Genomic DNA, 12,793 nt, shown 5'->3' on the forward strand with positions numbered 1-12,793 from the left:
TCACAGCTGTGAGTCCTTCTGAGATTTGCACACCTGGATTGCATAATATTTGCACATTATTCTTTTCAAAATCCTTCTAGCTCTGTCAAGTTGGTTGTTGATTATTGCTAGACAGCCATTTTCAAGTCTTGCCATAGAGATTTTCAAGACGATTTAAGTTCAAACTGTAACTAGGCCATTCAATGTCGTCCTGATAAGCAACTCCAGTGTATATTTGGCCTTTGGGTTACTGTCCTGTCTCCCAGAGTCTGTTGGAAAGCAAACAACCAGATTTCCTGTGCTTAGCTCTATTCAGTTTATTTTTATCCTAAAAAACTCCCTAGTCCTTGTTGATGACATAGCTTAGCCATAGCATGATTTAGCCACTACCATGCTTAAAAATATGTGGTTAAAAAGAGTGGTACTCCGTGACGTGTTGTGTTTGTCCCAAAGTTAATTTCTTTGCCTCATTTTTGCATATTTACTTTAGTGCCTTTTTGCAAACAGGATGCATGTTTTATAATAATTGTATTCTGTACAGGCTTCCTTCTTTTCACTGTGTCATTTAAGTTAGTATTGTGGAGTAACTCAAATGTTGTTGATCCAGCCTCAGTTCTCTCCTATCATAGCCATTCAACTCTGTACCAAATGTACACCGTTTTAAAAAGTGTTGAAATCACTGAGCAGTTCCTTCCTCTCCGCAACTGAGTATACCATTCAATGTGAATTTAACTTCACCATGCTCAAAGGGATATTCAATGTCTGCTTTTATTATTTTTACCCATCTACCAATAGGTGCGCTTCTTTGCGAGGCATTGGAAAACCTCCCTTTTTGTGGTTGAATCGGTGTTTGAAATTCACTGCTTGACTGAGGGACCTTACAGATAATTGTATGTATAGTATGTCTTCACATTTTCTGTAATAATCAATAGAGCATCTCGAATGGCATTTATCAATCACTTGCACCATGTATTTTTAATTTAATTAAACTGCAATCCAGGTCCCGGTTTCCCAAAAGCATCTTAAGGCGAAGTTCATTGTTGGAACCTTCGTAGGAGCATCGTTAAATCTCTGATCTGTTTCCCCAAAACTATTGTTGAAGTTGCAATAAACGCTTGTTATTTACGGATTGCCTCAGACCACTCGTAGGACAGCTAAGTGTGTCTTTATACACAGAAGATCTCCGGTAAACAGACTCTCTGTGACCACTAATAACTCCAAAACGAAGTTGATTACAAACAGACTAAAGTTGCCAATGTTTTTGCAATTGTTACAGAGGATAATGCCTCAAATGAAAACAGAGATGACTACATTAAAAGCTCAATATGGTAGGCCTATAGACTACATGTCTGTATATTTCAAATCATATTGACTACGGTCTATAATTTGACTCAATATATTTAAAATGATGTGTAACATGTTCGCAATTATGTGCGCCTCAATATTTGCAGCCATAGTTATAATATCTCTCTAGAAGCTGATCCGTTGTCAGTATTATGGAATAATTCTAATGTTAAGGTAAGATTTGAATGGAGAAAGCTGATCCAAGAGCAGCGCTGCTTTTCTTTTTGATCCTCCTAGTATCAATACGCGTCACATAGTGAGCGTTCTCTCTGCATGGTGTTTTGGGAATTGTAGGAACAATGCATTGTTAAAACCCTCGTAAGCCTTTAAATTCCAGGGCTATTGGGAAACTGGGCCCAGGTCATTTGGTCGTGCTATTAGATGAAGCAGTGATATCACATTAATCTGCTGTATAAATAAACTTAATATCTGACATTGTATTCCAAGTCGAACTTTGCTGTGTTTTTGATTGAAAACGCAATGATAGACACTAAACCAAAAATCTGAAAAACAATCCCTAGAAATGTTGTGCTTTCAGTTGGTTGAAAGCATAGTGACAATTCATTAGTAATTCAACTAACTTTGGCTGTCTTTTTGAGTGGGTGAATATTCTGTAGGTTGTAATGTTATTGCTCAACCAAATATTACCCAATTATCCACTATGAAATGCCATGGTGTGTTTGCAGTGGTGGGAAAAGTACCCAATTGTCATACGTGCGTAAAAGTAAAGATAACTTAATAGAAAATGACTCAAGTAAAAGTCACCCAGTATAATACTACTTGAGTAAATGTCTAAAATAATGACAGAGTCACCTATGATTCACTAAACACTAGTTTGAAAGAGGAAGCAAAGTACCTTAATCATGTTTTTGTTTCAGTCTCCATCTCCACTAACCAAAGTTAATTGTATGGATATTTTTTCTATTAATAATGAGCAAGTATCAAAAGTTAAAGTATAAATCATTAAAAATTATTATATTAGGCAAACCAGACGGCAGAATTATATATATATTTTTTAAATTTACAGATAGCCAGGGGCACAATTAACAAACAAAGCATTCGTGATTAGTGAGTCCACCAGATCAGAGGCAGTAGGGATGACATCTTAATAAGTGCGTGAATTGGACCATTTTCCTGACTTGCTAAGCGTTCAAAACAGTACCTTTGGGTGTCAGAGAAAATGTACGGAGTAAAAAGTACATTATTTTCTTGAGGAATGTTGTGAAATAAGACTACAAGTTGTCAAAAATATTAAAGTACAGATACTCCAAAAAACTACTTAAGTACTTTACATCACTGGTGTTTGTTACTCATATCATGATCCTCACCAGAAGTTGGGCGCTGCAATTCTTCAGGTGAACCAGTAGGGCGTGGTCTAGAGCCTGGCAGCCAGTGCTCACAGGTCCAAAGGAAGGGGACTCCCAGCATCTCTTCTCACAGTCTTCATCTCCCCCTGCACTCACCTCTGATGGCCTGCCGGGGGCACTGTGGTGCTCACTAAACACAACATCCACACAGGAGCACAGATAGAGTATGAGCATTTTTATTTTTATTTAACTAAGCAAATCAGTTAAGAACAAATTTTTATTTACAATGACGGCCTACCACGGCCAAACCTGGATGACGCTGGGCCAATTGTGCGCCGCCCTATGGGACTCACAATCACGGCAGGCAGTGACGCCTCTTGCACTGAGATGCAGTGCCTTAGACTACTGCGCCACTCGGGAGCCCAAAGAGGGTGGATAAATTAAGATAGTTCAAATCCGGCAGTTTACCAGTTCAAATCCGGCAGTTTACCAGTTCAAATCCGGCAGTTTACCAGTTCAAATCCGGCAGTTTACCAGTTCAAATCCGGCAGTTTACCAGTTCAAATCCGGCAGTTTACCAGTTCAAATCCGGCAGTTTACCAGTTCAAATCCGGCAGTTTACCAGTTCAAATCCAGCAGTTTACCAGTTCAAATCCAGCAGTTTACCAGTTCAAATCTGTCAGTTTACCATTAATAAAAAGGTATCTTCTTTTTTTTTTAGACACTAATGCAATAGCAACTGGATCTAGTCTACTTTGTCCATTGACTTCAAATAAAATCACATTTTATTTGTCAAATGTCCCAAATACAACACATGTAGTAGACCTTACTGTGAAATGCTAACTTACTTAACCAACAATGTAGTTTAAAAAAAAGTGTGTGCTAAATAAACAAAGAAAATAGTAACATGAAATAGCAAGGCTATATACTGTACAGGGGGTGCTGGTACCGAGTCAATGTGCAGGGGTACGGGTTAGTCTAGGTAATATGTACTTGTAGGTAGGGGAAAGTGACTATGCATAGATCAGGTCACCAACCGAGGCATTCCTAGTCAATCAATGTAAAAAAAACAATATAAAGCCTTGCGTTCCTATTTTATTTTTTTATCCATCTTGCGTTGCTGGCGGTAGGTGCACTTGATTCAGCTGCCCTACGCACCGGGTAAGCAAAGTATTCCCATTTTTAACCATTTCATGTGTTTGAAGGTAGAAACTCTGCCTTTGTGTCAAGCCTAAGTAGATGTCCTAACCGACTTGCCAAAACTATAATTTGTTAACAAGAAATGTATGTATGTATGTATGTATGTATGTATGTATGTATGTGTGGGATACAATCCTCCCAGCTCTGCAGATTTTTCTGCGAAGAGACAATCATCAGATCATTTGTTTTGGTAGCAAAAATATCTCAATATCAACAGTGAAGAAGCGACTCCGGGATGCTGGCCTTCGAGTCAGAGCTGTCCAGGTGTTTGTGTTCTTTTCCCCCATCTTAATCTTTTCTTTTTATTGGCCAGTCTGAGAAGGTGTTTTCTTTGCAACTCTACCTAGAAGGCCAGTATCCCGGAGTCGCCTCTTCACTGTTGACGTTGAGACTGGTGTTTTGCGGGTACTATTCAATGAAGCTGCCAGTTAAGGACTTGTGAGGCGTCGGTTTCTCAAACTAGACACACATGTACTTGTCCTCTTGTGCACAGGGGCCTCCCACCCCTCTTTCTATTCTGGTTGGAAACAGTTTGCGCTGTTCTGTGAAGGAAGTAGTATTATTGCATGGAATAGCCTTCATTTCTCAGAACAAGAATAGACTGACGAGTTTTAGAATAAAGTATTTTGTTTCTGGCCATTTTGACCCTGTAATCAAAACCACAAATGCTTATGCTCCAGATACTCAACTAGTCTAAAGAAGGCCAGTTTTATTGCTTCTTTAAATCAGAACAGTTTTCAGCTGTGCTAACATAACTGCAAAAGGGTTTTCTAATGATCAATTAGCCTTTTAAAATGATGAACTTGGATTAGCTAACACAACGTGCCATTGGAACACAGGAGTGATGGTTGCTGATAATGGGCCTCTGTAGGCCTATGTAGATATTCCTTAAAAACTGCTGTTTCCAGCTACAATAAGCATTTACAACATTAAGAATGTCTACACTGTACTTCTGATCAATTTGATGTTATTTTAAATGAAAATAAATTACATTTCGAAGTGACCCCAAACTTTTGAACGATAGTGTATATTTATTTATTGTTGAAAATAATTTTGGGGATGGTAAAACATTTCAGTGTTAATTTAAATAGCTGAAACCAGATAAAGTATGTAGAGAAGACAATAGAGCTATAGATTTATAAATAAGATCATATTTGAGAACGAACACCAAAATAAAAACTAGACAGTCAGGGAGAATCTAAAATTCCCAAAATGTCATGGCATGGGCCCCCATTTATTTTGTTATGTTTGAGTCACTCAGATAGCATAAGAACATGGCATAATCCATGGCAAAATGTATAGAATTGCTCTGACGTTTCTAAAACTGTTTGAATCATGTCTGAGTATAACAGAACTTATGTAGCAGGCAAAACCCAGAGGACTAACTGTTCAGATTTCCCCCCCCCCCCCCCCCCCTCTCTGTTTCCTGAGTTGTCTTTGCCAAGGGATATTTCATAGGAATCTGTTTTCAGTTACTACCGCTTCCACCGAATGTCACCAGTCTTTGGAATTTGGTTGAGGTTATTCATTTGTGCAATGACGAAGTAGGCCAACTAGGAACTGGGGACACTTTTGTGAGTTGCGCAAGACGTGAAAAACAGCGCTGGTTTGTTTTCTTTCCTGTATTGAACACAGATTGCCCCGTCTACAATTTGATCGATTATTAACGTTTAAAAATACCTAAAGTTGTATTACAAAAGTAGTTTGAACTATTTTGGCAAAGTTTATAGACAACTTTTGAAATATTTTGTAGTGACGGTGCGTTTTTTGTAAGCAGTTTTTTTCTGGATCAAACGCGCTTTATAAATGGACATTTTGGATATATATGGACAGAATTAATCAAACAAAAGGACCAATTGTGATGTTTATGGGACATATTGGAGTGCCAACAAAAGAAGTTCGTCAAAGGTAATGCATGTTTTATATTAGCGTTTTGTGTAGCGCCTGCAGGGTTGAAATATGCTAACTCCTTTGTTTACTGCTGGTGCAGATGGTGCAGGCTATCAGATAATAGCTTCTTATGCTTTCGCCGAAAAGCATTTTTAAAATCTGACATGTTGGCTGGATTCACAACGAGTGTAGCTTTAATTGAGTATCTTACATGTGTGATTTAATGAAAGTTTGAATTTTATAGTATTTTAGTATTTTATTGCCATTTTTCCTGGCCAGTTGAGACATTTGCGTCCCGCTTATCCCTAATTAAGCAGAAAAATGGTCTCTGAGGGCAAGAGGGCATTTAAAATGGTTGGTTGTGACATTGCCTTTAGCCACAAGAGTAGCCCCCCCCCCCCCCCCCCCCCACACTAACTTTGCCACTGCTGCTGAATAAAATCCTAGGGGAAACACTGAATACATCAGGAGAGTTGTTGTCAAAGAGTGGCAACAACAAGAGCCATGGCCTGTCTGTACATGTCATGTCACATTTAGACCAGGTGAAGGCATTATCATTCAGAATACCAATGAACTTCTCACATCCAGCATATTTAAAGCTGTGTTGTGGGATCACTAGATGGCAGTAAGTGAACACAGGGAAATATAACTCCTTTACGAGCAAAACTTGTAATCTGTATAACTGTGATGGAATTTAGGGAGGGAAGCCATGTTATGGAACCTGACCTGTCCATTACACTCCTCTTCTCCCAGTTCTCCTCATCTTCATCCTCCAGGTCTGAGGTGTTGAGAAAGTCAAAGCTGCCCAGGGCTGTCTCCACCGTCAGACTCTGGACACTGGACGAACGACTGCAGGTGCGGCCCTTCAGAACACACTTGTTATGGAGAGACATGCACACATGTACTCGCACATACAGAACACACACAAAAACTATTTATTTTTCACCAATCCACTTTAATGCCATTTAGAGTGCCGTAAGAAAGTATTTATACCCCTTGACAGATTCCACATTTTGCTGAGTTAGACTGAATTCAAAATGTATTAAAACACACATTTCCCCCCCCCCCTCACTCATCTACACAAAATACCCCATAATGGCAAAGTGAAAACATGTTTTTAGACATTTTTGCACATTTATTGAAAATTAAAGTATTCACAGCGCTGAGTCAATACTTTGTAGAATAACCTTTGGCAGCAATTACAGCTTTGATTTGATTTGATCTTGGAGTCATCTTGGGTATGTCCTTCAGCTTTGCACATCTGGATTTTTAGATTTTCTCCAGTTCTTCCTTGCAGATTCTCTCAAGCTCTTAAGTTTGCTGTTTACCACTGCTCCTCCAGCTATCTTCAAGTCTTTCCATAAATATTGAATGGGATTCAAATCTGGGCTTTGGCTGGCCTACTCAAGGACTTTCACATTTTTCTGAAGCCATTCCAGCATTGCTTTGGCTGTATGTTTGGGGTCATTGTCTTGTTGGAACGCAAATTTGCCCCAGTCCAAGGTTGTTTGCATTTTGAAGCCGGTTCTCAACAAGGAATTGCCTGCATTTGGCACCATTCATTGTTCCCTCTATCCTTACCAGTCTCCCAGTCCCTGCCACTGAAAAGCATACCCATAGCATGATGCTGCCACCACCATGCTTCACAGTAGGGATGGTGTTAGATGGGTGATGAGCTGTGCCTGGTTTTCTCCAGAAATAGCGCTTTGCATTCAGGCCAAAGAGTTCCATTTGTCTCATCAGACCACAGAATCTTTCACCTTATGCTCCGTCTTTCATGTCTTTTTGCAAACTCCAGGCATGCCTTCATCTGCCTTTTTCTCAGGAGTGGCATCCGTCTGGCTATTCTCCCTAAAGCCCAGATTAGTGAAGTGCTGTGGAGACTGTTGTCCTTCTAGAAGGTTTTCCCATCTCAGCCAAGGAACTCTGTAGTTCTGTCAGAGTGGTCATTGAGTTCTTGGTCATCTCCCTGAACAAGGACCTTCAGCTCTAGGCAGAGCCTGTGTATTTCCATATATTTTTTTCAATTTCCCAATGATGGAGACCACTGTGCTCTTGGAAACATTTAACACTCTAGAACCTGTTTTCTACCCTTCCCCAGATATGCCTCATCACAATTCTTTCTGAGATCTACAGACAGACAGTTCCTTGGACTTCATGGAATAGTTTCTGCTCTGACAAACACTGTCAACTGTGGGACCTTATATAGACAGGTGTGCGTCTATCTAAATCACATCCAAACAATTGAATTGGCCACAGTTGGACTCCAATCAAGTTTTAGTGACATTCGAGGATGATCAAAAGGAAACTGGATGCACCCAAACTCAATTTGGAGTGTCATTGAAAATGGTTTTGAATACTTATGTAAATTAGATTTCTGTATTTCTTTTTCAATTAAGTTGCACAAATTATCTAAAAACATGTTTTCACAGTCATTTTGGGCTATTATTCATAGATGGGTGAGAAAATATTTGAATACATTTTGAATTCAGGCTGAAACACATCAAAATGTGGAATAAGTCAAGGGGTATGAATACTTTCTGAAAGCACTAAGTCCTGATTGTGAGAATACACCCCCTATTTGGAAATGGATAATCTGAGGAAAGTGTCTGATCAAAACAGTGTGTTCCTAAAATTATGACATGAAGATTAAAATAAAAGCATTATTTTTCTGTTTCCTATCACCTTGTCAGCGGATTTGGCTCAGAGTGAGCTCTGATGTGTATCTGTGTCAGTTGTGCGTATGTGTAACAGGCAGATGGCCTCCCAGCGACAGTACACACATCTCCTGCTGCAGCATTGTGGGATGGAAATATTCAGACTGAGCTGAGGGGCAGGAAGTTCCACACCCTGATCGCAGTCCCACAGGGAACAAACTGTGCTATTCTGGGAAGCTGAAATCTACTCAGCTCCCACCAATGCCCCCCTCACTCTTATGAAGTGGCCATTTCCATTGTGAGGTGCAACACGAAACAGAGCCATGTGCACACACACACACACACACACACACACACACACACACACAGCTGTAACTCACTGTTAACGTCTCCTCCAGTAGTTGTAACTCCTGCTCCAGGACCTGTAACTCAGGAAACTGTCCCCTGTAGTCATCCAGAGAGGAGATGACTGCACTCAGGGCTTCCTCAATTCCACTGTCCACAGCCTGCTGCTTCTCACCCTCTGTGGGCTTGGCCTCTACTACAGCCTCAGGCTTCTTGGCCTCCACCACCACTGTCCTGTAGGCACTGTATGATATGCCCTCTGTGCTCTTGGTCTGTGCTTGTGAGTCTGGTCTGTGATTCAGAGAGGCACCTTGCTGATACATTGCATCAGTCCTAGTGGGTGCAGCGCTCTGAAGTTCTGGCTCTACTTCTGAAACAGCCCCTGAAACAACCTCTAACCCTGTGTCTGACTCTATAGACACTGCAGAATACCTGCTCTCCGGCCTGCTCTCCTCCATGGTCACAGTAGCTGGGGCGGGTTGCTCAGGGGTGTCTCTGACCACCACAGTCTCTCCTGGGATAAGGGCCCACTCTGCCCTGGCAGGCATCACCATCTCAATATCGTTTATACAGATCCCACACTGCAGGGAGGTGACCTCAGAGGGCTCCACAAATTCGCTGGTTGACCGGTCTATCAGTACGCCATCGGCACTGTTCTCACTGATATGACTGAGTGAGCGTGAGTAGCGGGCGTGGCCGTTAGGCACTGCCTGTTTCCCAGAAGCCTCATCTTTCCCCGCTGCCCCAATGTCTGACTCCTCCTTCTGCGTCTCCTCCTGCACATCTTCCTGTTTGGCTAAGCGGGTAGGGGTGGAGGTGGCAGTGTCTCGGCGGGCAAAGGAGATTTCAATGGAGGGTGTGGAGGCGTTGACCTCTGGCTTGACCAGGTTCTTGTTGGCGTGACGCAGCCCCAGGGAGAGTTGAGGGCTGGATGAGTCATCTGATGACTCAGAGGAGTTAGACCATGCTGTGCCATTCTCCATATCTTCCTGCCTCCTCAGCATGTTCTAGAGAGTGAGAGACAGAGAGAGAAAGAGACAGCGACCGAGAGAGAGACAGCGGCCGAGAGAGAGACAGAGGCCGAGAGAGAGACAGAGGCCGAGAGAGAGACAGAGGCCGAGAGAGAGACAGAGGCCGAGAGAGAGACAGAGGCCGAGAGAGAGACAGAGGCCGAGAGAGAGACAGAGGCCGAGAGAGACAGAGGCCGAGAGAGACAGAGACCGAGAGAGACAGAGACAGAGAGAGAGAAAGAAAGGAGGGGAGGAAGAACACAAGGATGATAAAGTAAAATGGAGACAGTACCATCACATTCTGAAGCTAACATACAGTATGATAATTGAGTGTCAGACAGAGAGAAAGTGAGCCAAGGGGCCCTGAGAGCCCATGCCAGCCAAGCCTCTATTATAAACCAGAGCAGCCTGGCCTCTGGCCAAAAGAGCAAACAGACTCCCTGCTCCCTTTAATTAACTTCTCATTTATCAGGCCTCTGCTTTGCTGAGCATCCAGGCTTACCTCTCTGGAACAATAACAAATACAGGCTTCATATGGAGAGTAGAAGGCTGCGTCGGTCATTGCAAAGACTACTAAAGACTATTTTAAGACCCAAAGAGGAGGGACACAACAGCTGACTATAAACACAAATTCTACAATGGCCAACATGAGAGGATCTACATGATAGCACAACACAATCTATAAAGATTTCTACTAGAGTTCTTCTACTGAGGTTCTACTACCACGCTCTACCATGCTCTACCACATATTTAACTAGAGATTAGAGGGGATATAGTGGGTTCTCTCTGTAGTGGCTAGCAGCACTTACGTCAATCTGCATGTTAGCAGAGGCCAGGTGGACTGAGGAGACGTCACTGCAGGAGCAGCTCTGAGACAGTCTCTCAACCAGCGTGTCACGAAACACATCCAGAAGGGACCAGCGCTGTTTGGGGGGCATCATGCTGCTTGACAGGCTCCTCTGAGCAGTCTTCACAACACCAGGTAAATTAGGAGAGGACCGTGAGAAAAGGTCCACCTCTACTACAAATCACAGCTAGACTAAACACTCCACTGCAATGTGGCAGCTCTTTCTTCTAACTCAATAAAGTCACTGAATTAAGAGAAATAGGTGCTAGAAGTATTTAGCTTGCCCATTGACAAAACAGACCAATACATCCTGTTAACATCCTGTTAGCGTTGTAACCCAGCAGACGTGTATTTATTTTAAAAACTACAACAAAAATCCTCGGTTCGACTGCTGTTAACAGAAAACATGCTGCGTGACAGAACAGAACATGTCCTGGATAGGTATAATTCAGATTCATTCTAGAACCATTTTTCTATTATAGCCAGGGCTCTAAATGAAAAACATTCTGGTGATCCTAAATTTTCTAAGTTAGTAGCACCACAAAATGTAGAAGCACCAGAAAAAGAAATGTTTTAATTGATTGAGATATATGAAAGCTACTTATTTCTTAAGCATTTAAGCACAACTCTTGAAGAACATATCACTTTTCCTCTATTTCTGTGACACAAAATGTCCCTAGACTTTCCACATTTTGTTGTGTTACAGCCTGAATTTAAAATTGATGAAATATCAATGTTTGGTCACTAACCTACACACAATATCCCATAATGTCCAAGTGGAATTATAATAAAGCATTACATGCATATCATTGTATTTGCATAGTGGCACAGAGCAGTAGAGTAGAGGCACTTATTGAAGTTGCACACATAGGGAACATTTTTAGTAGCCTGGGTTCCGGGAAAATGTTGGCCTTCATAAACACATTTCAAACAATTCTACATACTTTTACATGACTGGAGACTTAAGCAGAATCTTTTTTAATACCACACAAATTATCGAAATGGCAGGCTACTTTGACACAGACAAATTGATCTGAGATCAATAAAAACAATATTGTCTTGAATCCATCAATAGACTAGGCCTAGGTGTGTAGAGAAATATTGTAGGCTATATGAGGAGGAAACTATAGTCCCAAAAATGATTTCCAGTTTCACCCAATGATGCGCAGCCGATATGGCCGATATGCTCTGTAAAACAATATTTGGAATTTCATCAAATATTTTGGCAGCCTACAGCATAGACTCTTCTCTTTTCAGCAGGCGCCATTTGCTTTCCAACCAGTGTTTTCCCTCGATTGTATTTGTTTTGCCTGGGTGCTGTTTTTTTCACTGACAGATTTACCGCTCATTCCTGACTAAGCTATTCCTTGTTCTTCAGCTGACAGATTTACCGCTCATTCCTGACTAAGCTATTCCTTGTTCTTCAGCTACAATCCACAGCTATTGATCCTCTGTGGCTAAATGATAGGCCTTCTCATGGTGTAGTAGGCTATTCTGAATGATTTCATTTATTTCTGAACAGACAACAGTAATTCTATAACTTTGGCAAATGTAGAAATTCATCAGGGGTGCTACAGTTTGTTCAGAATCTTTTGCGTGGCTATAATTCTTTAAGGAATGATGAGAAGCTCATGTCCATCAGAGTTAGGACATGAGAGATAGGGAGAGAGATCATAGAAAGTGATTATCATTCCAGCTATGTGAGACATAATGACACAGTTCTCACACAGCCAGCACCAAGCATTGGTCTCAAACATAGGTTAGATACAATGTTGCAAAACCATAAACCTGGGCCAACCCAAATCAACTCTTAGAATACTAGCCCTGGGCTTCAAATCAACTTTTTCCACATACCTGTTTTTGTGTGGGGGCAGGAGAATTAACTAAGAGGCAAATCGAATGAACTTTGACCGCTTTTATTTGAATTTTTACATTAAAAAGTGACAATTATTTTGCATGCCAGGAGAGGTACCAGATCTGGCCAAATAAGTTCCGTAAAAAAGCAGTCCAAGAGCTGAAATTAAGCACGGGTGTGTTGAGGGTTGCAAATCTTGGGAAATATTCATAGGTGGAAACTTTCAGTGGGAATTAATAGAAATACATTGGGGCAAAAAAGTATTTAGTCAGCCACCAATTGTGCAAGTTCTCCCACTTAAAAAGATGAGAGGCCTGTAATTTTCATCATAGGTACACCAGAAACATCACATTGTAGGA

At 41.3% G+C, this 12,793-nt stretch overlaps 1 protein-coding gene across 5 annotated transcripts in view; it reads right to left on the reverse strand.

Moving 5' to 3' along the window:
• LOC110494967 (rho family-interacting cell polarization regulator 1) overlaps positions 1 to 12,793 on the reverse strand; it is an 80,536-nt gene that overhangs the window by 12,365 nt on the left and 55,378 nt on the right. For 3 of the 5 annotated variants that reach the window (XM_021570339.2, XM_021570331.2, XM_021570345.2), the window contains exons 13-16: positions 10,542 to 10,700; positions 8,758 to 9,729; positions 6,447 to 6,595; positions 2,652 to 2,820 (exon numbers count right to left, since the gene is read on the reverse strand). In XM_021570339.2, coding sequence (XP_021426014.2) covers positions 2,652 to 2,820; positions 6,447 to 6,595; positions 8,758 to 9,729; positions 10,542 to 10,700 — 1,449 coding nt within the window. The remainder of the gene's footprint in view (positions 1 to 2,651; positions 2,821 to 6,446; positions 6,596 to 8,757; positions 9,730 to 10,541; positions 10,701 to 12,793) is intronic. The other 2 variants (XM_021570354.2, XM_021570346.2) reach the window with 2 other exon arrangements.

Source organism: Oncorhynchus mykiss, chromosome 2 (genome assembly GCF_013265735.2).
Source record: "Oncorhynchus mykiss isolate Arlee chromosome 2, USDA_OmykA_1.1, whole genome shotgun sequence".
Lineage (NCBI taxonomy): Eukaryota > Metazoa > Chordata > Actinopteri > Salmoniformes > Salmonidae > Oncorhynchus > Oncorhynchus mykiss.